This window comes from Enhydra lutris, unplaced genomic scaffold, assembly GCF_002288905.1.
Source record: "Enhydra lutris kenyoni isolate GAN:26980312 unplaced genomic scaffold, ASM228890v2 scaffoldscaffold13, whole genome shotgun sequence".
Taxonomy (NCBI): Eukaryota; Metazoa; Chordata; class Mammalia; order Carnivora; family Mustelidae; genus Enhydra; species Enhydra lutris.
The window spans coordinates 34,450,765-34,475,859 of NW_019154097.1; the positions used below are offsets into that span (position 1 = coordinate 34,450,765).

At 53.6% G+C, this 25,095-nt stretch overlaps 1 protein-coding gene across 1 annotated transcript in view; it reads left to right on the forward strand.

Annotated features, from left to right (window-relative positions):
* The window catches only part of LOC111146187 (hemicentin 2), a 145,678-nt gene that overhangs the window by 11,845 nt on the left and 108,738 nt on the right, over positions 1-25,095 (forward strand). The window contains exons 2-10 of the mRNA XM_022501624.1: positions 6,104-6,174; positions 7,169-7,327; positions 8,196-8,318; positions 15,774-15,945; positions 16,600-16,706; positions 17,618-17,738; positions 19,359-19,622; positions 22,186-22,330; positions 22,815-22,936. Coding sequence (XP_022357332.1) covers positions 6,104-6,174; positions 7,169-7,327; positions 8,196-8,318; positions 15,774-15,945; positions 16,600-16,706; positions 17,618-17,738; positions 19,359-19,622; positions 22,186-22,330; positions 22,815-22,936 — 1,284 coding nt within the window. The remainder of the gene's footprint in view (positions 1-6,103; positions 6,175-7,168; positions 7,328-8,195; positions 8,319-15,773; positions 15,946-16,599; positions 16,707-17,617; positions 17,739-19,358; positions 19,623-22,185; positions 22,331-22,814; positions 22,937-25,095) is intronic.

Consider the following 25,095-nt stretch of genomic DNA (forward strand, 5'->3'; position numbering starts at 1 on the left):
ACCACCAACAACATCATCACCACCACCACCATCAACATCACCACCACCATCACCACTATCAACATCAATGTCAACATCACGGCCACCACCATCATTATCAACATCGGTGACAACATCACGGCCACCACCATCATCATATCATGCTTGAAGAGCAGCATGCTAAGATGAAAGGTGATCAGAGCTTTTTGTGCAGAGCCAGCCCTGCCTGGACTGGGTGAAAGAAGGAGATCAGGAGGGTCTCAGGTGACCCCTTTCAGTGGGTAAACTCTCATGGGGACATGTCAAGTGTCCTACCCTCTCCTACCCTGACCTATCACCTCACTCTGTCCCGCTGGAAGGTGGGTCTTGAGATGGTTATCCTGCTGAGAGCACCCTGTCCTGGTGGGGTTTCAGGATGGTGAGTGACGATGTGCAGTGCGTCCTGGGAATGACAGAGGAAGCCATGCAGTAGAATCGATTCATTACAAGAAGGCATCCATCTCTGGCTTGCTGCCTCCAGCTGTGGATGGGCAGGTGGCTGGGAGAAGAGGTGGCAAGGAGACCTCCATATACATCCCCAACCCTTCCTCTGCATCTTGGAAGCCAGCTCTGCGTAAGAGCGGTGGGGCCAGTCATCAGTAAGACCCTGTGCCTGGAACTGGTTTGGGGATGATTTATTCAGCAAAAGGAAGTAATATCAGATTTATGTGTGTGTGTGTGTGTGTGTGTGTGTGTGTAAGTGTGTACTCTCAGAAGTTGAGGCGGGCATTTAAAAAACCCTTGCCTTCAGTCTTTACTGGGGCTTTGCCCTCTGGCTTGAGAGCAATCATGAATACTCTTGTCCATCTGGCCAGCCTTTCCTCCATACGGCCAGCTCCTCTGCATGTCCCAAACAACCACATCAGTTCCTTGCTTCGCTTCGTATCTGTTTCTCTGGGAGACGGGCAGCGGCATGTCGTAGTGAGAGGGACAGGGGCCTGGGTGGGCTTGACATTCAGCACGAGCTTGCTGAGTGTCATACGTCTGGCATTGTTCTGGGACAGGTTATAAAGATAAATGAAGCTTTGTCCTGACCTGGGGCTGCTCAGACAATACGGAGTTCAAATGCATTTATTCAGCCACTCGTTGGAACCGGATTTACTGAATGTTTACCATGTGCCCAGCACTGAACTTGGCCCAAGCCCTACAATGGTGAACAAGAGAAGGGGTTACTGTCTGTATGATATATCCAGGTAACTCTCGCACCAGATCTTCCCCGCTGACCTTAAAGGACTCCATTCTCTTCTCTTTGGGCCTCTCTCTCTTTAAAAAGGTGGGGTCTCTGGATCTCTCTCTCTCTCTCTCTCTTTTTAAAAAGATTTTATTTATTTATTTGACAGAGAGAGAGAGAGATCACAAGTAGGCAGAGAGGCAGGCAGAGAGAGAGGGGAAGCAGGCTTCCTGCTAAGCAGAGAGCCTGACGAGCGGCTCGATCCCAGGACCCTGAGATCATGACCTGAGCCAAAGGGCAGAGGCTTTAACCCACTGAGCCACCCAGGCGCCCTCTTTGGATCTCTTTATCTTCAACTTTGTTATGTTTGGGTTTGTAGTCCGAATTCGTTTTTCCCAAGTCCATTCTTGCCGGAGACAGGATGATGGAGTCTGTGGGAGGCAGAATAAACGACCCTCCAAAGATGTGCATGTCCTGATCCACGGAACCCGTAAATCTGTTACTTGCCACAGCAGAAGGGGCTCCGCATGTGCGGTTAAGTTAGGGATCTGGAGATGGAGAGATTTTCGTGGATTACCCAGATGGGCTCGTCATAATCGCAAGCCTCCTTGTAAGAGGGAGCAGGGGAGCTGGAGTCCGAGGAGTTGCGGCAGAGAAGCAGAGGGTAGCAAGAGAAATACTGGAAGATTCTCTGCTGGAGGCTTTCTAGATGCACGACGGCCACGATCCAAGGAGTACGGGCGGCCTCTCAAAGCTGGAAAAATCAAGGAAGCAAATTTTCCTGGAGAGTCTCCAGAAGGGATGCAGCCAAGCGGCTAATACCTTGATTTGAGGGCTTCTGACCTCCAGAAATGGACCAGTGTGTTGTTTTAAGATGCTGAGTTTGTAGTAATGGATGAAAGCAGCAACAGGAAACGAATACAAAAGCCAACATTACAATCCTTTCCGGGGCTTTCCAGCTCAGAGGACACTCCCTGGCTCCTGAAATGGTCCAAGTCTGTGTGTTAGCCATACAGACCCTGGCCCTCAGCATGAGCTGGCTGAGTGTTTGGGACATAAGGAGGCGGGATGAGGATATCACTGAGCGTTGCTGAGGGGTGTGGGGGAATCAGGGTGGGTGACTTCCCAGGAGAATCTTCCTCTCCCAGAGTGCGGACCCTTCTAGAACAGCCTTGGCGGTAAAAGGCTAGACCCTAGATGCTGGGTGTCCGCCCTCTACCACCAGGACGCCCACTTTGGGTTTCTCAATCCAATAAAATTGTTAAAAGAAAAAAAAAAAAACAACTAAAAGGAAATGAAAACAGAAGGAATTGACATAGGTGACCCACATTTTATCCTACCAGGTAGAAACATGACCAGAATCCACTCCCCTGAACAATTACTGTCTCTCCATGAAACAGAGCAGTCCTCAGCTCGCCAGGGAGGAAGAGCAGAGATTGGAGAATAAAGGGCCACCTCTCCAACCGCCGCTTGATTTGTGATAACTGATGTCACCGACTTTATTGTTCTCATGTTGCTGCAAATGGGAGAGAATGTGGTTGCTGGGGCCCTGGTCCAGCGTTGGGAACAGAGGGGAGCTGAGGTCACTAGACCATGATGGAGGAGGGCGGGGCCAGCCAGAGTCAGAGCTGGGCTCTCAGCAGGCTGCCCTGGGTTACAGACAATGAGCCATCGGTGTCCATTCTCCATGTGAGCAAAACTGGGTGCAGGCCATCTTCCCTAGCATTGGCAGGTGGACGGATGAGTGGCTGGCTCATCTGGAGAGGGGGAAGACAGTTATGAGGTTACTGGACTTGCTTCCAGAGTCTTTACAAACATCCTCGCCTTTGACCCAGTAATTGTGCTCATGGGAGTATGTGCCAAGGCCTCAACTGAGCTCGTGTGTAAATGTTCTGGATCTAGAGGTGTTCTTGGTAACATTGCTTCTTATTAAAACTGGAAACAAGCAACTTGAGATGGAGCATGGCCACTCTTAGTCATTCATATAAAGGAAATACTTTGTAGCCATTAAAAATGATTTTGAACTTGAGCATTTGGTCTTCTGGAAGGTTGCTCAACATTTGTTGTTCGGTGAAAAGAATCAGATAGAAAATAGTATGTTATTGATACTTCAGTAGAAATTCTTTTTTTTTTTAAGATTTTTTTTATTTATTTGACAGATCGCAAGTAGGCAGAGAGGCAGGCAGAGAGAGAGAGAGAGAGAGAAGCAGGCTCCCCCCTGAGCAAAGAGCCCAACGTGGGGCTCCATCCCAGGACCCCGAGATCATGACCCAAGCTGAAGGCAGCGGCTTAACTCACTGAGCCACCCAGGCGCCCCTTCAGTAGAAATTCTGCATAAAATAGTATGCATGTGTGTAAGAGGCAGGCTTACAAATACGCACGAAAGTATTGAAGGTTATGTGTAAAAATCGGAATGACTGTCTCCGGCTGGTAGAATTCCCTTCTCTTTCTGTGTATCAGGAATTTCTACGTATAGTTCACAGGGAGTGGTTCTCAAGAGCTCAGTTTCTGGAGTTGTACAGACCTAGGCTCATCCCAGCCTTGTCACTTACTGGCTGTGTGTCTTTGGGAAGGTACTCGGCCTCTCTAGGCTTCCATGTTCTCTGTAAAATGTGGGTGAGTCTGAGACTGACTGGGCACCAGGGAGAACTCAGCGAGCTAGTGCTCAGGAAGCATCTCGGCACAGGGACTGGGACTTAGTAAGTGCTTAGTAAATGTCAGTATCATTAGTGTCCCTTTTTTTTTTTTACATTGAACATGTATTATCACATAATCAAGAAAGAACCAATGTTGAATAAAATTTTTGCTTTTCTCCATCTAACTAGAGTTTGAGGACCTCACACTGGGACACAGGCAGGCATGTGGCTGTGTTTGCTGAGACTTTGCCGTGTACATGGGATCCATGCGGGGTCTGTCTCTCCCTGACCCCACTGCGTTCTCATAGTGATGCTTCCTCAGCTAGGAGAGATGGTGTTGTTCTATGCCTCGTTTTACAGATGGGGAAACTGAGCCTGGGGACGGTGAAGTAAGGTCTGAGACGCGCTGTGGCTAAAGGAGGGAGTCAGGATTCCAATCAGGTCTGTCAGCAAAGGCTGAGGGTTTGGCTGAATCAGATACTGCAGAGTTCAGAGAGTGGGAGGCTATGGGGGGGAGGGGGGAGGCTTGGTAAACGCCGGAGCAGCTGAGGGAGGGGTGTTGGGCATGATGAATGATGCATGCAGAACGCAGAATCAAGGGCCCCCATGGGATGATTGGTTCCTAAAGTGCTGGACAGAAGAGCTGGTGTCCACACTCTCCTTGAGAATTGTGGATGAATGCTGGGTAATTTCATGGGATTCCTTCCCTAAGAAGGACCAAGGTCAAGTTGACGAGTCGATGAGTATGGGAATTTTTTTTAGGGTGACTAGAATTTAGAATTCTTGAACTAAAAACAGTCTATCATTAGAGTTCATCAAGGACGCAGATGAACTATTTTCCTAAGAAATTTGACGTCCATAAAACTTGTAAAACCCCCTTCGTGCACACATCCACAAGGGGAGTTGGGATCCTTGCCCCTGTTTTCAGTGCCTTGATGGCCTTCTCTTATGCTGGCTGTGGCTCTCAGTTACAGCTATTAAAAAAAAAAATCTTTTTCTCGGGGAACATTTCAAATATATACAAAGTCTGCAGAGGAGTGTAGTGAATCCACACATCCCCATCACCAAATATCAAACCTGTTCTGCCGTTCTTGTTCGTCTATACCCTCTTCCCGTCTTCACCCCCACTCAACGATGAGTGTTCTCTGTTGGGCTGGCTTTAGGGATTGAAATTTACATACATTGAAATGCACAAATCTTTGCTTTGCGCTTTGGAGGAACCCATATACCTGTGGAACCCACACTCCTATCACACTATAGAACATTTCTGACTCCCCTGACAGTCGCTTTGTAGCTCCCCAGCCTCCAGACAACCTCTGTTCTGATTTTTTTCACCTTAGATTAATCCTGCCTGTTCCAGAGCTTCTATAAATGGAACCGTATAAACGTGCACTCTTCTGTGTCTGGCTTCTTTCGTGCGACGTGATGTCTGTGAGACTCATCTGTGTGGCTGCCTGCATTGGTAGCTTCTTCTGCTTTCTTTTCGAGCAGAATTTGATTACACGAAGAGACCACGGTTTGTTTATCCTTTCATTGGTTGAGGGACATTTGGCTGGTTTCCCGTTCTGGGCTATTATGAATGCAGCCGCTCTGAACGTTTGAGTTCAAGTCTTGGTGTGGACATATGTTTTCATTTCTCTTGGGTAAATACCTAGGAGTGAAATGACTGAGTCTCATGGTATGCACATGCTTAGGGTTTTAGAAAGTCCTGTGTGTCTTCCAAAGTGGTCATACCATTTTACATTCCCATGAGCAGCGGTCAGAATTTCCTGTTGCCGCCCATCGTCGCCTACATTGGGTGTAGTCAACCTTCGCAATTTAACTCTGCTCTTTTTGAATGAGCTAATACACGGATGGAGTTTCTAGAAGATTTTCTCTCATTGATCAGTCTGGTGTTGGACAGTTCTCTGTCTCTTTGTCTTTCCAAAATTCCTTTCCCACGGATGGTGGGTTGGGTAGGGTGGTAGAGGGGAGGTTCCTAGGGCAGCCATATTCAGGAAAGACTGAGAGCTGTGGTTTCGAGGAGGAACGGGGTGTTTGCCCTCTGTCTCATCTCTGTGCTCTTCTGGAGCTCTGGGCCTAACTTGGAGCAGGGCAGGGGCTGAGCGTCCTGGAAAACCTGGAAACTGTCCCCTTACTGCTCCCCCTTTGGTTGGGAGGGGTGTCTCTGGGCCCCAGGTTTCACCTTCTTTTCTATCTTGTGACTGCTTCCCCATCCCATGGAGGTGGTGCTTCTGGGAATACAAGCCAGCCTGGGCCTCTCTTTCTTTTCCCACAGATATTGGCCCAGTGACCCTCACAGCCGACCCAGAGGTGTTTCAGAGAGAGCTGAGAGAACTCTATGTGCAGGTGGGCCACCCCACCCCACCACTTGTTGCCTGCTCCTTTCCAGTCCCAGCCTGAGGCCAAGGTCTTTGCCCCACCCAGGGCCCAAGATGGTGACTTCCCGCCACGGCCATGCCCTGCCTCCCAACACTGCCTCTGGCCTGCACCCCAGTTTGGGGATGCTGAAGATCCTGTACTTCTTGGGGTTCCTTCCTTTATTCAGTGACCCAAGGCCCTCTGGGAGTCCCTGGGCCCTGCCCATAGTAGGTGTTTATTATTTAGTGACTGGATGAAGCAGTGGAAGGAGGAGGCATATGGTGAGTGAGAGGTCTCACTCCATGCCCCCAAACCACTTGGGCTTCTTTGCCACCCTGAACACCTTTGCCTGGCGAGAGCAGCAGCTTCCTGAAGGCTGTCTAACCCACCGCCAGGTCCTGTGGGGCCCAGAACAGGGCCTGGCACGTAGGGGACAGGAAGTGCTTGTGGGCTGGAGGTCTGAACCCAGGAGGGAGCATTACTGAAAAGTGTCCACGTGCCAACGGTGTTGCTGGCACTGGCTGGGCAAAGCCCATGAGGCAGGGCACACTCCCTTCCCGCAGAGCAGAGCTCCTGTCCGTGGTCGGGGAGGAGGGGAGCATGTGCTGGTTTGGGACTGATTCCAGGGCCAGCTACAAACAGGATTTGGGGAAGCGGTTTTGAATGCTTTGCTCTGCCCCACGCCCACCACTCCTACTCCTGGCTGCCCCGTACCCCCAGCACCTTCTGTCCTCCCATCCTTGGCTAACATGTGGCTGTTTTGGGGCACCTGTCAGATGTCCTGGGGCTCCCAGCCCTCCTCCCCAGCTTGTATCACAGTGATAATTAAATAATCATGTGCTGACCCCACGGGAGGGACCATGCCTCTCTTGCATGGGTGGGTAAGGGGAAAGTGCTACTTGTCTAAACACCCCCCCGCCCACCCGTCGGTGTCAGAGACGTCCGTGGGTGGGCCAGCCCCTGACATACCCCTGCCCTGCAGGGGGGCGGTGACTGCCCCGAGATGAGTGTGGGGGCCATCAAGGCTGCCGTGGAGGTGGCCAACCCCGGCTCCTTCATCTACGTCTTCTCGGACGCCCGCGCCAAGGACTACCACAAGAAGGAGGAGCTCCTGCAGCTCTTACAGCTTAAACAGTCACAGGTGAGTAGGCTGTCCTTGGGGCCGCACGAGTGGGGGCCCTCGGGAGTGCTGAGGAAGCCGGGGTCCCTGGTGCAGGCAGCCCAAACCCCCATCTGCCAGGTGGAGGGCGCTACTTCCCCTCCAGGGTCCCCGCCAGTGCAGCCGCGGGCCCTCAAGTCCGAGCTGGTCTGGTGAAGTCCAAGTGTGTTCTCATGCTCTGGGCCCCCGGCCCGCCGGAGCTCCTGCCGCCTGGCGAGGCTCCTTCTTGATAAAGACCACACCACCCGCTCTCCTCGCTCCCTGTCAGAGCCTGTGCCATCCATCTTCCTCCTGGCGTCGCCTCCGCTCCTGTCTTTGGGGTGTGCAGCGCCCTTCTGCCTGCTGCCTCGGGGCCTGACGGCCTGCTGGGGCTTTGCTTCTGGCTTACACAGCCAGGGCTGGGAGAGGGACGTGCGTGGGGAAGGGGGAAGGGCCACCCAACCGTGGGACCTCCTCGGGTGAAGGTCTCAAGAGCTGGGACAGCTTCTCTGGTCTCTGGTCTCCCATCAGGAACAAACTCTGTTCTCCAAGGTTCTTCTAACTTCGTGGCCCCCAGGGGCTGCACGGAGCAGCCGATTTCCATTTCCTGCCTTGTTGTAGATTCCGTAACAGCTCCCGTTTATGGAACACCTGAGGTGTTCCTGGTCCCGTTCTACGCCCTTGACCTGCCTTAGCCCCGGTCCCCGTGGGGCGGATACTCCCATCATTCCCATTCTACAGATGCATCACCCGAGCCCAGAGAGAGGCAAGGGTTCCCCCTGGATCCCCCTCCCTCATCCCGGCCTTGCCACACACGCCTGAAGCGGGTGGCCAGGGGAGCCCCGAGCCAGGCTTCACATCCCTCTTCCAGGTGGTCTTTGTGCTGACGGGGGACTGCGGCGACCGCACTCATCCCGGCTATCTGGCTTACGAAGAGATTGCTGCCACCAGCTCCGGGCAGGTGTTCCACCTGGACAAGCAGCAGGTGACCGAGGTGAGCCTGCCCTGGCCCTCCTGCGTCTCTGGGCACCTGTGCCTGGTGGTTGGGTCGCTGCCATTGATGGGCAGTGCTGTGTCTCACCCTGTGGCCAGTGCAGCGAGCGCTGTACTCAGGGCTGTATGACGTCATCTCTCCAGACCCTTCTACCTGCTGCCCACCCCAAAGGTGGGTACCACGGACTTACCAATTTTGCAGGTAAAGAGCCTGGAGCTTGAGGAAGCACCGTGGGTCCCCCGGATGGTGCAGGCTGGCAGGATGGACCTAGCAAAGTTTCCAGAGGTGGGGGTAGGGGGGTGAGATTCTCCCTGGAGTCAGGGAACCCGGGGTGGATAGAGGAGTGGGTGGGGGGCAGGGGCTGTCCGATTCAGGCTCTGTTGCTGGGCCAGGAGATCCTGCTGGGGGACTTAGCTGTCAGGGGCTTGCTTGGCCCTGTGTCCTGAGGCAGATGTTGTCAGTGATCTGGAATCATTCAGCTTGGTGCTGACCAGGTGTCTGGCCTTACCCCACTGCAGGCCCCACTGGCCGCTCGGCGCTCACTCGGCTTTCCCTCTCCCCGCATGTCTGTTCCCTCCCAGGAGCCGGAGGGATCCTTCCAGGGACATGCTGGTGAATGTCCACAACCACCTCCCTGAAAAGAATAAGAATGCCCATTTCCATGGTATAAGTCCTCCTACTCTGACGGATTTCAAGCTGTTATCCTCAAGTCACTGAGCAGAGTTGGGAAGTGATGCTCTCAGTGGACTTCTTTGAGCCTCTACGAGCAGTCTCTTGTACACTGGATCTTTCTAAAGCAAATCTGACCAAAGGGTCTCTCCTGGCTGTCCCCTGGAGAAGGTCCAGAGCCTTCTCAGGCCTTCTCTGACCCCATGCTTGTGTTCTCCCCCTTGCTCACGGCTGCCACCCCACTGGCCTCCTCTCGCTCTTCAGTGTCCCATGTCTTTCTACCCCAGAGCCTTTGCTCATGCCACTTGTTTTTCCTACACCATCGTGGGCTCCTCATTTTCCCATTCTTAGCTGAAGTGCTTTCTCCCTGGCAGAACTTTCTTGATTTCCCATCAAAATGAAGTCTTCTTTCATATTCTCTCCCAGCTCCCGGTACTGCTTTACATAACTGGTTTTCTAAGCCTGGCATCACTGAACGCCGTTAGGCTGTGAGCTCACTGAGAACCAGGCCCTTATTACGGGTTCTCTTTGCTGCTGTATCCCCAGGACCTCCTGTGGCCTCCAGCACAGTGCAGGTGCTCAGTAATAGTGGGTAAATGGACAGATATGGGGTCCCTTGTGCCTAAGACCCCGGGAAGAGGAAAGCAAGAGAGGCCGTGTCTGGGAGGCGGGCCCCGGCCCCAGCCAGCCCTGCCGCAGCCTCCAGGGGAGGGTTTTTCTGTGTTATATATTTATGGCCTGAAGAGAACGGTCTCCAGGGCCATGTTTAGATTAGCGTGCCTTAACTCCCTGCTGACAAATGGCGTTTATGGTTCTCTGCGACACATGAGACTTTAGTTTTTGGCATGTCAGCCTACTCTGGCCCTGAGCCTCCTGAGCCGGGGTGGGAGGCCTTTCAGAGTGGAGGGATGACTCAGTCCTTGTTTTTGGGGGAGACCTATTTGGGCGGGAGCTGGGTTCTAAAGGTCAGGGGCAATTCAGACAGCAGGGCAGCTGGGCAGGTCAGTGGGAGACAGCTAGCCCAGGTGTGGGGCTGGGCTCCCCTGTCCCCTCTCTTGAGGAAGGGAAAGTGGGGGCGAGTTCACTGGCTCCTGGCCACGGTGTCCAGCCTTCTGCTTGTGGGAGCCTGACTTGGCAGTGTGTGTCTGACTCGATGGGACCTCCAGTGGCCAGGATTGGCTGCCGCTGGGTAGGGGCCTGGATCCTTCTCCTTCCTGGACACAGAGCTGTGTCACTCCAGATGTTCCCAGACATTCAGAAAGCCTGAGAAATTGGCCACAGCAGCCAGGGCTGTCGTCGTCCCCCCGAAACCTCCCCAAGGAGAGGGAACAGCGCCTTTGCCCACGCCGGGGGCTCCAGCTGAGAGAATGACTCCTCAGAACAGAAGTTGCGGCAGTTCCCAAACTGTGCGTGTGTAGTTAGTCCTTTTACCTTCTCACAGTATGTCCAGTGTGGCCGGAGGGACACGTTCTGTGTTCTCTCTTGCCTTCATTTCCTGCTTACTGTGCACCTGCTACCGGCTAACTCGGGTCCAGGTGCTGGGCATGGAGACAGAGTCTGTCCAGGTTAGGTCTCAGTGTTTTTGAGTTTGGACTTTTTTCCAGTTGGGGCGGTGGCCCTGTGGGGTTCTAGGGTAATTAAAGCAAGGCAAAGGTCCCTTCCCCCCGGTGGGGGTAATCTGGAGCTTTTCCCATCTTTCAGTAGACAGGGGAGGTGGGCACCTTCGCCCCTTGAGGTGTGCATTTCTGGTCAAGGCTTAGCTAGCTCCATGACCCACCCTGGCCCAGGCACAGCCTCCCCCCAGCTCAGAACCAGCTCGATACCATCACCAGCCCCAGCAGAGTGGGCCAGAATTGCTGGGCATACCTCCTCATTCTGCAGCCTTCCCTGGTCCTGGAAAGTCCATTCTGGGAGCCCGGACCCTTCCCCTGTCCAGCACCAGCACATACAAATGTGCCAAATCGCCCAGATTCTGTGCATCAACCAGGGGAAAGGTGAACCACCTTCTAAGACAGTAAGTGTGGGGGGTGGGGGAGGAGGGGACGTCCAACCAGGTGGTTCCAATTAACAGATCAGGAGGCACAGGCCCCGGAGATGACTTCATCCTGGACTCTTCCGGGAAGAGGCAGCGTGGTGGAGGGTTAGGGCCCCAAGCCAGCAGCAGACCCTGGCCTTGCCACCTGCCTACAGGGTGACCTTGAACATAGTACTTAACCTCTCTGGGCCTCCATTTCCTCCTTTGCACAGTGGGTTAAGAGAGTACCTGCCTGTGAGATGGGGGTGCCTGGCAGGTACTGGGAAGCCCGTGGTAAGAGCTGGTGATGGCTGTGACTCTAGCCCCCTGCTTTGGTGCCCAGAACGCATGCCCGGTGCCCGCAAAGCCCCCTGAAGAGTAAGGGCTCTCTCAGAACAGGTTCTCAGGACCTGAGTGCCCAGCAGTGAGCCGCTGGCAGGGGCCGGTGTTGTCTCGCCATCCCTGCCCGCTGAGCTTCCTGCCCCAGGCCCCGCAGTCGGGCCCCAGCTTTCTGCTCTGTGGCTCTGAGGCCCTCTAGGCCCCCCCGGCCTCTCCTCTCTGCTTCCTCGGCCGCCCAGGCTGTCAAGTGTCCGGGGAGGAGCCCCAGGGATGATTTATCTGCCGTGAACGGCCGAGCGGCAGCCATCTGGCCAGGGCGGCAGCGCCAGATTCTTCCATTCCTTCCCTATCGGTGACAGAGAGATGAGCCCCACTGCAACGCTTGCTCGCGGGCCCCCTGTCCCGCTAACATCTGGAAGCCATTGTCTCGGCCAAACAAACACTGAGCTTGCTTGATGAAGCCTGTCCGCTCAGAAGGCTCCCTGCGTTCTGCTTGCAGCCCTGGGGGACATCGTGGGGTCCAGATAGCCTTGTGTGTAGGCCTGAGCCCACAGGGGGTCTGGCTTTGCTCTGGGCGAGATGGTCGGCACCCCCAGCTCCCCGGTGGCCACATGCTTTCAGGGCAGACCCTGTGGGCACGCTGCCTCCTGCTGGGGTCACTGGCGTCGTGCTCTGTCTGAGCCTTCTCTGTGGTTCAGTAGCCTGAACTCCCGGGCATCATCCCTCTGTTGGAACATCTCAGGACAAGCTCGTAATGACAGTCGTGGCACAACCAGTGGGCGTGATCTCTCTGGGACGTCAGCTGGTGCCGCCGCCTCCTGGCAGCTTTGCTCAGTTAGGATTTCCTCCCGAGCCCTGACAAGGCCCGACCCCAGGGTGGTGGGGGGAAGAGGACAGTGATCACGGGGCTGTGGCTTAGCTGTGGGGGCACCTCGCCAGCTTCTGTCCACCTCTCCAGCTGGGAGCCTCGGCCGCTGCTTCCTCGACCGACCCCCACGTGCACGAGTGCTGTCAAGAGAAATGTGACTTATAGCGCGAGGCGAAACAGAAGGAGGGCATACGATCATACGCAGAAGAGGGTTTTTAGAACGCAGTGTTCTTATCCTGGGATAACCGAAGTCTAGGCACCCGCCTTCCAGCTCAGTCTGAACAAAACGTGTTCACTTTTTCAATCTCAGGCAGATCTTCCCGTTCCCTTCGTGTCCTGTGCTCTTGCGTGGAAGATCGCACGGTAGGACTGTGATTCAGAGCAAGGGTGGCCTACAGGCAGCACGCGAGACTCCGCTCTCTCAACCCGTATCCGTGGCAGACATCACTCATCAATCACAGAGTGGTTTCCTGTCTGCAGCGCAGTGCGGCTTTGGGTTTAGTCCAACAGCATCGTTTCCAGTTGATTGGAGTTGGTAACCAGACCCCACTGTGGTTGCTTTTGGGTATTTATGAAAGTCACGGCATACTTGCTCTTTTTAAGGGGCTTTTATGTAAAAAAATTACTATGAAAGATGTTAAAGAAAAGTGAGAAGACCCCATGTCCCAACTAGATTCAGCACTTAACCTTTTGGCCCCACCTGCTTCGTCTCTCCTGTTCTATCTTCTCAGTAAATAATTCAGCATAGGTTTAAAAAAAAAAAAAATGATCTTGGACATAACCCACAATATCCTCTGATTAAATGAAGAGGGCTAGTATCATCCAATGCCAAGTTCAAATTCAAATTTCCCTAATTGTCTTCAGAATGTCTTTGGTAACAGTGTTTGTCAAATCAGGATTTAATCAGGGGCTATGCATTTCATTTGTTCATTGTGTCTGTTAAGTCTGCTTACATCTGGAGCCTTCTACCCCCCCCCCCCTTTTTTACTGCCACTAACTTGCTGGAGAGGCCTTCATTGTACAATGCCCCAGGTTCCAGATTCATCTTATTGTTTCCTTGTGGTGTCATTAATTTGTCCCCCCCCCATTTCCCTAACTAACCTGGCAGTTAGTTCTCAGGGACTGATTAGCGGAGGCCAACATTCGAGGCAGGAATAGTTCACAGTTCGTGCTATGTGTCTCTTTTCCGTTGCATCACGCCAGGAGGTAAGTCATGTCTGAGTGTCCTGCTGTTCCTGATGGTAGGTTTGGTTGAAGGTAGGTTGGTTTGGTTGATGGTAGGTTTGGTTGATGGTAGGTAGGGTGAAGGAGGTTACAGTTATCTGTATTGTAGGGCCACGCTTTTCCCTTTATGGTACAAGTGGTCTGTGGGTTAATGCTGGGGTTCTGCGTGGACATCTGGTCCCCCCATCCACTCTCACCCAATGGTTGTAGCGTCCACGGCGGACGCTTGCCTGAAACGGTGACTTCATTAAGGGTTGCAGGATGGTGGTGTCCTAATCGCATCATCTCTTGCACATTTATTCGTGGGCCTCCTTCCACGAAGAAGAGCTTTTGAGGTCCTGGTGTTTTTGAAGCACAAAAAAACCTCTTGAAAAGGCAGGGATTGTACTTAGTTCTTTGTCTTTAATAAAGAAGTTACCTTCGTTGGTGGCAAGTGAGGTTTCATTGGTTTGAATTTTGCTTTTCTTTTTTGAGTATTATTGTGGGCATGCAGAGTCTACAATCGGGTATGTTTCTGTTAATTACAGTCATTATGTTTTGGGGGCTCGAGTTCCCCCAGATTTAGCTAATGGGAGCTCTCTTGGGCTGGTTCCTATTGGTGTGTCCCCTTAGTCCCTGAGAACCTCCTGGCTTAGTGGAACGACCAGTTGTCTCACGCTTACCTTGTAAATCACCTGCCCCAGCCCTAGAATCAGCCATTTCTCCAAACAATCCCTGTGGGGAATGGTATTTAGAAATCCCCGGGTTATAAATTCACTTGGAATGAATTTGTATATAAATAAAACACTTGCAGCTCTCTCTTACACTTGGCTATAAGAGAAAATCTTGGTTCAGCAAGACTTCCCGTCTTTATGTCTTTGCTTTATCCTGCAAGATGCATAAACACTCTCCTCAGCTGGGCACTGATGGTTGTGCCGAATCAAGGTTCCTAAATAAGAATGTCTTTGCAGCTCTTTCTGTCCCCAGGGTTCCTCCCACCAGGAAAGCTCAGTTGAACCCTGGGTTTTCAATGCTCCAGGAGTTCTTCTTTTCTCTCTGTGGTTATGGTGCTCCTTTGCTGTACAGCGAGGTTCAAGTTTCATTTTGTTTAGTTTGAGACGCATCCTGGGAAAACTTGAAATTTACTTGGCCTGGAAGGAGGCCCCCTCCTCATCCTCATTCCTGGTTTTCTAATGGGAAACTGGGAGGCGTGGTGATCGCAAGGCGGGCTTGGGGGTGGAACAGAGTGAGGGGTCTGTGATCTGATGCCCCCGTTCAGGAGCTGTGTGCCCTGCCATATCACACACAGTGAACAGAAGCTTCCTGAACACCCTCTCCATGCCAGCCACTGAGTTCGGGCCATAGCAGAGGGTCCCTGCCGTCATGGGGCTTCCAGGCCAAGAGGGGAGACAGGCATGAACCTAAGCAGGAGGGAGCGGGTCATTTCTGCAAGAGAGCAGCATGTGTGGTGGGCACTGCCTCGGGAGGCATGGGGGTTCAACCCTGAGGGTCCAACCCATGCGAGCATGGGGAGAGTCAGGGCAAACTGACCTGTTGGACAACTGCCTAAAACCCAGGACAGAACATGTGGTCTTGAAGGCAATGGTGAGGATTGGGAGAAACTCTGTAATTTTGTGCTCAGTGAGAGATCTGAGACTAGCCCCAGTGTTGCTGACATGGGGTCTGTGTACTCCTGGGGGGTGGTCTTTGAGGGATTTTGAGGATCCCCCCCAAATCATACTTTAAAAGTGCACCTAGGTGATCTGCTAGTCTGGAGGGGGCGTCCTCACCTCTTATCTGCTTTTCATTGGGACCTGCCCAAAACACTTAAGATTTTAGAATGAATCTGCAATTTTAAGGTTTAAGGATTGAAGATTTCTCAATGCCGTGACACAGATCAGGAGAAGACTCTATCTTTGCAGCAGATCCCCTCAGTCCTGCTTAGAGAACATGGCACCCTGGCAGGAGGGTGGTCTGATTTCTCTTGGGGTGATGGTGAATTACATGGTTCTGGGGGAGAGTCTGGATCACAAGGTTCATCTGTGTGTAGGAGGCATCAGGAAGGCTTTCTGGAGGAAGTAATGGGTGCCACTGAGATTAGCCCTTCCTTCCAAGTAGCCTCAATCCAGGTTTCACAGCTCCCAGCCCATAGGCCAGGAGGGTAATGAAGTATGAATTGGCCTGGTGTAGGGCAGTGGGAGTGGGGTGGCCTTGGGTGACCTGGAAAGCCTATATGCTGCCTCAAACCCAGGTGGGGGACTGGATTCTGCCAGGAACCTATTAGAGACCTATCTCCGGTGGGTCAGTTCTAAATAAGACCACAGACACCTGCCAGCATCCGCTTCTTATGCCTGCTTCCCAGGTGCTGAAGTGGGTAGAGTCTGCAGTCCAGGCCACCAAGGTGCACCTGCTGTCCACGGACCACAAGGAGGAGGGCGAGCACATGTGGAAGATTCCCTTTGACCCCAGCCTGAAGGAGGTCACCATCTCCCTGAGCGGTCCGGGGCCCCAGATTGAAGTCCGCGACCCCCTGGGTATGTGCACCCTAGTGCTGGCCTCTTCTTTGACCCCGAGACTGAGCTAGGAGTCCAGGATGGGACAAAGAGAGAGACCCGGGGTGGCAGGGGGTTTGGACACAAGGCTCTGGGAACAAGGAGGGTGGGGGAAGCCACGTGGAGGGCAGAGAGGGTGCCTGTGGTGGGTGAGGAAGCAGGGAGGCCGTTAGCGGCCAGGTGAGGGGAAGGAAGATAACCACAGACCCTGAGACTCGAGGCTCATGTGCGGTCTTCCCTCTGTTCTCTCAGTGGATCCCTACAGTGGCCTAGCAGGTCAGTCAGGGCAAGAATTAGTGGCAGTCCACTGAGATGAGAAGCTGTGGCTCTGGAAGGTGGAGTGACTTGTTCAGGTCACCCAGTGTCAGTGTGATTTGGACCTGGCCACCCGGCCTCACAGTGCTCCAAGTATGTCATGGTTCCCAGGTCTAGAGGTGTCCAACCCTGATGTGGGGGTGGACGAGGGTGGAGTGCACAATGAGATGAAGGACCAAACACCACCAAAGGTCTCTTGTCAGTTATTCTGGGAAGCCTGAGGCTGGCGTTTGGAGGGCCCTGGGCTCCTGGGGACAGGATGGGGCTTCTGTCACCACCAGGAAAGGATCAGGGACTGAGAACTCCTTGGGGGTTCCACAGGGAGGATCCTACAGAAGGATGAGGGCCTCAATGTGCTTCTCAACATCCCTGACTCCGCCAAGGTTGTGGCCTTTAAGCCTGAGCATCCTGGGCTGTGGTCCATCAAGGTAAGGGGCCCTTATTCCCAGGGGGAGGGAGGCTGGTTTCACCAAGCTGGGACCCTGTCTCCCTCCTGCCTGTCCTGGGGAGCCTGGGGCCCTGGGGAGCTGTGGGTTGGAGCATGGGTGGTGACGTGGACATATCAATAGAAGCAGAGGGTCAAGAACAGAGGAGAAGTGTTCTGCTTTGCAACAGTGAGAGGAAGTAGAGTGGTTTGGGGTTAGTTAGGGAACTTTTAAGAAAGAGTTGGAGAAACAGCTTGAGTGTGCAGAGGTGGGTGACTAAGCCAGCTTGAGTTTCAGAAACCTACCCTATGAAGAATGAACAAAAGAAACAAGGGTGACCTTGGGGGGAAGGATGGCTTAGAGGAACATGTCTGGGATGTTCTCATCTGTAAGGTGCTGGAGGCCAGGGACTGGGGCTAGGCTGGGCTCCTGGCAGAGGGTCCTGGCATGGGACAGGCTGCTGCCTCGGAAGGATGTGAGCTCCTGCTGGTTAAGCAAACCCTTATGGAGCACCTCCCAGATGCCAGGCCCTGGGCTAGGTGTAGATGCTACAGGTGAAGGGGCAACATTGGCCCTGCCCTTCAAACTCTGAGCATTTTTGAGCCAAGAGCTCTAATGCCAGTAGAGAAGGCAAGGCAGAGATTAGACATGCAGGGGACAGACAGGGCTGTGAGTGTGTCGGGGGGGCAGCTGGAAAGGCAGAGCAGCTTCAAGAGTCCCGCTCAGGACAGTGCCACAGCTTGGCCTCTTCTGCATTTAGAGAGCATAGCGCTGGGCCCCCAGGGAGCAGGGAAGTTGCCTTTTGTGTCTGCAAAGTGGGGAGAATTCCAGCAGTCGGCACCAGGTCAGGGTGGCCACCTTCTGCCCTGGAACAGGAGTCAGGTGCCCTGGGGATGGGGTCTGGGTCTTGCTAGGTCTACAGCAGTGGTCGCCATTCAGTGAGGATCACAGGTGTCAGCAACATCAACTTCCGGGCCGGCTTCTCCACCCAGCCCTCTCTGGACCTCAACCACACTATCGAGTGGCCCCTGCAAGGTACAGTGCTCCTGACCCAGGGGGTGATGCTTTCTGGGAAGTGGGGGAGCCTTGGGAGACAGGCCATGAGTGTGTGGCTAGAGTGGGTCCTGTGCAGGCTGGTGGGGTTTGGGAGCCTAGGAAGATGTTGGAGTTGGAGGCTCAAGGTCCATTTTCTGGTTAGAAGGCACCCACTGGGATCTGGGGTTGCCTGTGTGCCCCAGCATGGTTCCATCTGGAGAAGGCTGGGCTCTAGAGCAGGCAGAGGTTTTTGGCTCTGGTTGCCAGAACTCTATGCCAGAAACCACCATCTGGTGGCCAGATCAGGGGTCCCAGCTTATAGTTGGGAATTGTGGTCCCTCACCATGGGGCCCTTCAGAGGATTTTGCTGGGACCAGATCAGAAGGGAGATGGGGAGGGACCTAGACCAGGTCAGGCTAACTCCGGGTCACTGACTGGGGACCAAGGCGGTAGCTGCCAGAGCCTTAGAGCTGTAGAGTGTGCAATTCCTCTAACCCTTGTCATCCTTGTCAGCCCTGGTTGGTTCTGTGCCAGGACCAGCAGTCAGATCTTCAAAGTGAAAGGGGGCTGCTTGCTTATTTAGTGCTTGTTTTCCCCAGTAGCAGGAAGGGGGAGAGGCAGGGGAACTTCTAGAGTCAGGAGAGAAAAGAAATCCTAAATGCAGTGCTTGAAAACTGAAGGGTCCCTAGGGTTGTTCCCCAGTGGGGGGGGGGGGCACAGGTGACCTTCTTGGGTTTCTGCTTTAGAGAAAGATGTGGGTCCAAGATAATTTTTTAAAAAAAGGGGGGAGAGAGCAACAGCAGGGCAATTGCAAATGATAAAGAGCAGTTGGCATTTGGCCTCAGTGCAGGGGCGTCGGCAAGTGGGGGTTCCCACCCCCGGGAGCATGCCCTTGGCTGATTGCTGCTGCAGTGGGGTTGGGGCCCAGCACGGACACGCATCCTTTTTCAAAGGAATCTGGACTTCCAGATTTAAATGCCCTTTCCAGATTGTTCCATGTTTCTTCAAAGATTTTAAGGCATTTGTTGGGATCATACCAACCACACCCTCTGTCTCCTGGTTTATGATCTCTAAGGAAAAAAAATTAATAACTGTGAAAAGGGAAAGACCCGAGCGACATTCCCAAATCAGCTGAGGGAATTATGAAGCCCAACTCCAATTCTGTGTTTTCTGGAATAATGTGAAAAGTCCATTTCTAATAAGTCAGAAAGAAAAATCAAAGGAAAGCTAAACAGAGGGGAAAGGACGGGCAGGAGCTGGAGTTCCCAGACTCGAAGGTGTCTCCACATAGGCTGGTCCCAGAGCCTGCCTGATGACAGCCGGCCCCAGAGTTACTTGGGGAGGGGAGGGTGGAGAGAAATGCCCGAGTCTGCAGACAGGAGGTGATGCAGCCGTGGGCAGCCGAGGCCTGGATGGACGGGGCATTTCAGGACCACGGACAGTAGCAGGCCCCCTCTGTTTATCCACCCCCAGCATTAGTTGGCACAAGGAACAGGTGAGCGGGCGGTAGGAGGGCCAAGTAGGCTGGGTCCCTGACTGTGGACCGAGGGCCCCTGCTTGGGGAGGATCACGGAGCCAGTACAGATGCCAGGATCTTCTTCCTCACCCTTCCCTCCGCAGGGGTGCCCATCTCCTTGGTGATCAACTCCACGGGCCTGCAGGCACCCGGCCACCTGGACTCGGTGGAGCTCTCGCGCAGCTCCGGGAAGCCCCTCCTGACTCTGCCCACGCGGCCCCTCTCCAACGGATCCACGTATCAGCTGTGGGGCGGACCGCCCTTCCAGGCCCCCCAGGAGCGCTTCTACCTCAAGGTGAAGGGCAAAGACCACGAGGGGAATCCCTTGCTCCGTGTGTCTGGAGTTTCCTACAGTGGGGTGGCCCCAGGTGAGTGATCGGCTTTTACCACTCCCAGCTCCCTGGCTCCCTTGGAGACCCATTTCTTCCCGGAAGCCTTCCCTGATTAGATGAATGAGGAAATGTTCATTAAACTTCTATGAGTGGCACGCTCTGCCATGCGACGTGCTCGGAACTGAGTGGCTTCAGATGCGGCTATCAGGTCAAGGAGTTAGTACAAGGCCATCCTCTGTTGACCCACTCAGACATCCATCCACTCTGGATCCAAACCTCCCTCCATCCATCCATCCGTTCATCCATCTATCCCCTTACTCGTCCATGCATCTGTCCATCCAAATATCCACCCTCCCCCGCTGCTCATGCATGCGTGCCTCCATCCAGATACTCATCTAGCATTCATTTTGTGTCTGTCGTGGTGCTAGGCTCTGTAGGCACAGCGAGGGGCAGGGCAGTGAGTGTGGGTGTGCTCTTGTGTAATCATAATCCTGATAATACCAGTCACCATCTTGAGTGCTTCTCACGGGACAATCCTGAGCCAAGCACCTGCCATGTAGTAGCTCACGGAGTCTTACAATACTTCTGAGGTGTGGCCCCATTTTACAGATGAAGCAGCTGAGGCTACCCATCTCACAGGGTTTCCCCGAGGGTTCCATAAGCTAATGCACAAAGCAAGACATCTCTTGGGTGCCCTGAGGCTGTGCCCAGGATGTGGGCATCGTGGCCCAGGGCCCCCCACATGTGACAGCTGCTGTTAGTCTCATGTCATTGTGGGCACAGGTCATTTTATGGTCCTATCTTCAGTCATGTGTGGCTTCTTGCTTGTTTCCTTGTGTCCCTGAGATCTCCCATCTAGGTCAGAAGCTTCCAGAGCACAGGGCTGAGTCTTTGGCTCTCCAGCTCTGCCTCTGGTCCTGGCTTGGGGAATCTGAGTTCACTGCCCAACAGCTTCCCCATTGGGTTTTGTTCCCTTCTCCTGATCACTCCCCCCTTTCCCATGGCAGTGGCCGGGGGGAGCTCACAGAGATGGAGGTCATTGACACCCAACATCTTCTTCGCTGGGGATCTCTGGACAAGGAGCAAAATCCTCTATCTACTTCAAGTAGGGGTGCAGGGAGGGCACGAAGGTGCCCATGGTGAGGCGCAGGACTTTGAGAGGCCAAGTGGGACATGGTGGGGGGGCCTGGGACCCCCTTCTCTCAGCCTCCTGGCCTCCCATCCCCTGCTGTGGTCCCTGGGCTCCTCCTCCCTTGGCTTTTAGAAGCCCAAGGAGGAATTTTCAGGAAGGAGTTTCAGCAGGGGCAAAGCAACTTCTGTTTCTCTCTCCCCTGGTCTTTCAGAGGAACCAAGGGTTTGGAATTTAGCTCTGGATTTAGGTCTTCATTTCCACTCTAGATGAAAGTGTGTGTGTGTGTGTGTGTGTGTGTGTGTGTGTGTGCACGCGCAGGGCAGGGAGAAGGGAAGTGACTTGAAGTTTTACTTCTTTCCCCACCTTCTAGGTCTGGGAGGCTGTGAGTTTGGCCTTGAGCAGGAGGTTCTGGGTTTAGAGACATGGGTGGGTGGTGCTTCCTGGGCTCATGGAGCTCATGGAGCTCATGGAAGACAGAGCCTGAGCTGGCCTTGCAGAGGCCCCAGTGTGTGTGGGTGAGCGGTGACTTGCTCTGCACACAGCTGAGGACGTGGCTGGATGGTCCGACATCCCTCTCCCCTGGGATGTGGCAGGGAGCCTGCAGCATGATGTCACCCGCCGCCCGCCCACCCCCAGCTCTGGGCTCGGAGGACGTCTGGTGCATTGTCTCACCCACGGAGCATCTCTGGTGGGGATGCGGAGGGGGAGGGCAGGATGAGAGTTGAGCCTACGCCCGCGATCCCCCAGTGAGGCCCTGACAGCAGTCGCTGACCCTGCGGGGGTGTTCTCAGACCTTCCCACTGAAGCGATTCCACTAGCCATGGGGGAGAACATGTCACCCCAAGATCAGGGATAGGCGGAGGAGGGTGTCTCCCGGGGGCCCCACGGGGCTCATCAGTAACTGAGATTTCATTGAAGTCTTATTTTATCTTAAAAATGTGTGTGAACTTTGCGTTCACAGCCATGTTCCAGCTTTGCTTATTTTTAAATAAATGAAAAGGCTTTCTTCCAACATCCTTGGTGAGACTGACCCTCCAGACAGATGAGAGGTCTGGAAGTGTGGAGAGCCCAGTCTGGGGAGCATTTCGTCAGATCTCGGGACTGGTCCGACATCTGCATCCTGGACAGCAGAGAAGGCGGGGGCGCAGGCCGGTCCATCTTGGCTGGTCCTCTCACAAACCACAGACACCACAGGAGCTCCTCCTGCGGGGGCTGGCCATGCCCTGTGCACACGCCCTGCCTCTCACCAACTCTTCGGACAGCACGGAGATGTCGGTACCAGGATTAAGCCCATTTTATAGAGGTGGAAACTGAGCTAGCAGGGGCAAAGCAACCAGTTCTTGGTGCCCTCCAGATGGCAGGGCCAGGGATGGAATCCTGGCTCATCCCGGCATCTCAGCATCGCTGATGAGGGTGGGCTGTAGGGGGTGGCAGGGAGGGACCCTGACTGCTGGGCCTTACCTGCAGGTGCCCCCATGGTCAGCATGCCCCCGAGGATCCGTGGCTACCTGCACCAGCCCCTGCTGGTCTCCTGCTCTGTGCACAGCACCCTGCCCTTCCGGCTGCAGCTGCGGCGGGACGGAGCCAGACTGGGCGAGGAAAGGCACTTTCAGTGAGTGGGTGCTGGTCGCTGGTGTCCCCAGACCTGGGGGTCTGAGGGTGGGTGGCAGGAGAAGGACCTTGGTCTCAGTCATAGTGTCCTCCCGGGCAGCTCGCAGCTTGGCCCGGAATGGGGGAACGTGGTCCCCAAAGCTCCCACCACTGCTGGGTCATCACCCTGTGAAGAAGCTGTGGGCCTCTTCGGCTTCTGGAACACTCATCCCGTGCAGGGCCTGGCTCCACGCGGGCAGGGCAGGAAGGACCCTCGGAGACCCTCCCCATCATGGACAAGAAAGTCACGCTCAGAGAGGGAAAGGGACCTGCTCCAAGTCACACAGCATGTTGTAAAATTTACATGCTCTTGGTAGTCTGACTCTTCCTACCAAGCCTCCAAGAGGATTTGTCCCCTCTGGGCAGGGTTTAGGGACCGGATGAGGCTGGGGGTCCCTGGCTGTGGTCAGCGGGATTGTGTGTCTCCAGCTGTTCTGTGGTTTCAGGGTGTCGGGAAACAGCAGCTGGGAGATCCCACGGGCCTCCAAGACCGAGGAAGGGACATATGAGTGCACGGCCATCAGCAGGGCTGGGACCGGACGAGCAAAGGCCCAGATTGTTGTCACAGGTCTGTCCTTCCCGCCCATCCTTGTGTCCCCTCCCCACCCCCTTCCTGATTTTTCCCTCTAGGGTTTCCCCCAGGGTGTCTCCATCTGTGGGGGAGCATGCCAGCCAGCTGCTAGGAACTGTCCATCCCCCAGAGTCTGCTGCCCACACAGCCACCTGCCTCCTGGAGCCCCATTTGGGCTGTCACCCAGGAGTGGCCTGCTGATCTCAGATGGAGGGAGGCTGAGCAGCCAGGCTAGGGTCATGCCCTCCTCCCCTTGGCCCTTCCAGGGGCCACCGTCCATCTGGAAATTCCCTCCCTTAATGCCTCCAGGGTCCTGCCAGGATGGCACCATCCAGCTCAGGAAGGTTGGAGATGCCACAGGCCATCTAGAAATGAAATCAGCTCTGTTTTACAAATCGGGAATCTAGGGGCGCCTGGGTGGCTCAGTATGTTAAGCCTCTGCCTTTGGCTCAGGTCATGATCTCAGGGTCCTGGGATTGAGCCCCGCGTTGGGCTCTCTGCTCAGCAGAGAGACTGCTTCCTTTCCTCTCTCTCTCTCTGCCTGTCTCTGCCTACTTGTGATCTCTGTCTGTCAAATAAATAAATAAAATCTTTAAAAATAAATAAATAAACTGGGAATCTAAACTGCCGTGAAGGGAAGAAAAGGAGCCCAAGGAACGTGGAAAGATTAGCCAGTCTGTAGCCTCTAATCTCACACAGACTCGCCATGCTCCTTGCAGGAAGACGGGGGGAGTACAGACAGGCAAAAGAAGATCCAGATAAGCTCTGGTCTTATTCTGGAAACACCCTCCATAACATTTTTTAAAAAAGATTTATTTATTTATTTTAGAGAAAAAAAGAGAGAGCACGTACATGTGGCATGGGGAGGGAGGGGCAGAGGGAGAGAGAGAATCCCAAGCAGACTCCCCCATGGGCTCAGAGCCTGAAGCAGGGCTCGATCTCACACCCCTGAGATCACAACCTGAGCTGAAATCAAGAGTCGGACACTTGAGTGACTGAGCCACCCAGCGTCCCCCATAGCATTTTAACTTACTTCCTTTAAGACCTTTATCTATGTGTGCATTTTAAGAAAACTAGAATAGTAACTATACATATGTATTACACACACATAGGACAACCTGATTTTTTTTTTTATCATCTAATGATACAATGTGTCTGCAAACATGCTTCTATGGAATGAATTAACAGTTTTACTTTTACATTTTTAATTATTTTTTTAAAAATTTAAAGACTTATTTATTTGAGGAGGGGGGAGGGGCAGAGGGAGGCAGAGAGAGAGAATCCCAAGCAGACTCCCCGCGTGGGATCGATCTCATGATCCTGGGATCATGACCTGAGCGGAAATCAAGTCGGCTACTTAACCTGCTGAGCCACCCAGGCACCCCACGGTTTCACTTTTTATAAATGATAAGGACAGGAAAAGGGAACAGTGTAAGGAAACGCACACACCCATTCCTTAGACTTACTAATCACTAAAATTTTGCCATATTTGCTTTCTCGCTCTCTGGCTAAACTATTTTAAACTAAATTGTAGGGAATCCTGACATTTCGGTATTTATCTCTCTGTCTCTCTTTTTTTTTTGAAAGTACATTTTCCCATATAATAAAAATTTTATGATCACACCTAATAAAACGAATGATAATACCTTAATGCTATTTAATTTGGCTGCAGTCAGATTTTCTCATTTGCCCCAGAATATTATTTCTGGCTGGTTTCTACGGTATCGTTTTTCGGGGCTGTCAAGTTCACGTGCTCTTTGGTGACAGCAGGCCATTAGCATGTGTAACTTGTGCAGATCCAGCTCTTTCCCTGCGAGCCCCTGCTTACACAGTCTCTGGCCTCATCACTTAACCCCTTTTTCTTGTCAAGATAGTGGTCTTCTTAGCCCTTGCCTCTTTGGGGGCTGTGGCCTCGGTTGTACATTTGGCTGTTAGGAATCCCCTGCGATCTGCAGAGAGAATAGCTCGGTGTTCATCACCGTGTCCCTCTCGAGGGTGGTCTCCCGGGCTGTCCTCCCCAGGGTGGAGTCACGGGCTCACGGCTGAGAAGAGTGGTGAAGAGCTGGCCACGTGTTGCCCTTGATTGTCCTGTCGTGTGTGTGTGATGGTGGTGGGGACGTCAGGGGACATGGGGGGAGTGCGCCCTCCGCCGGCGG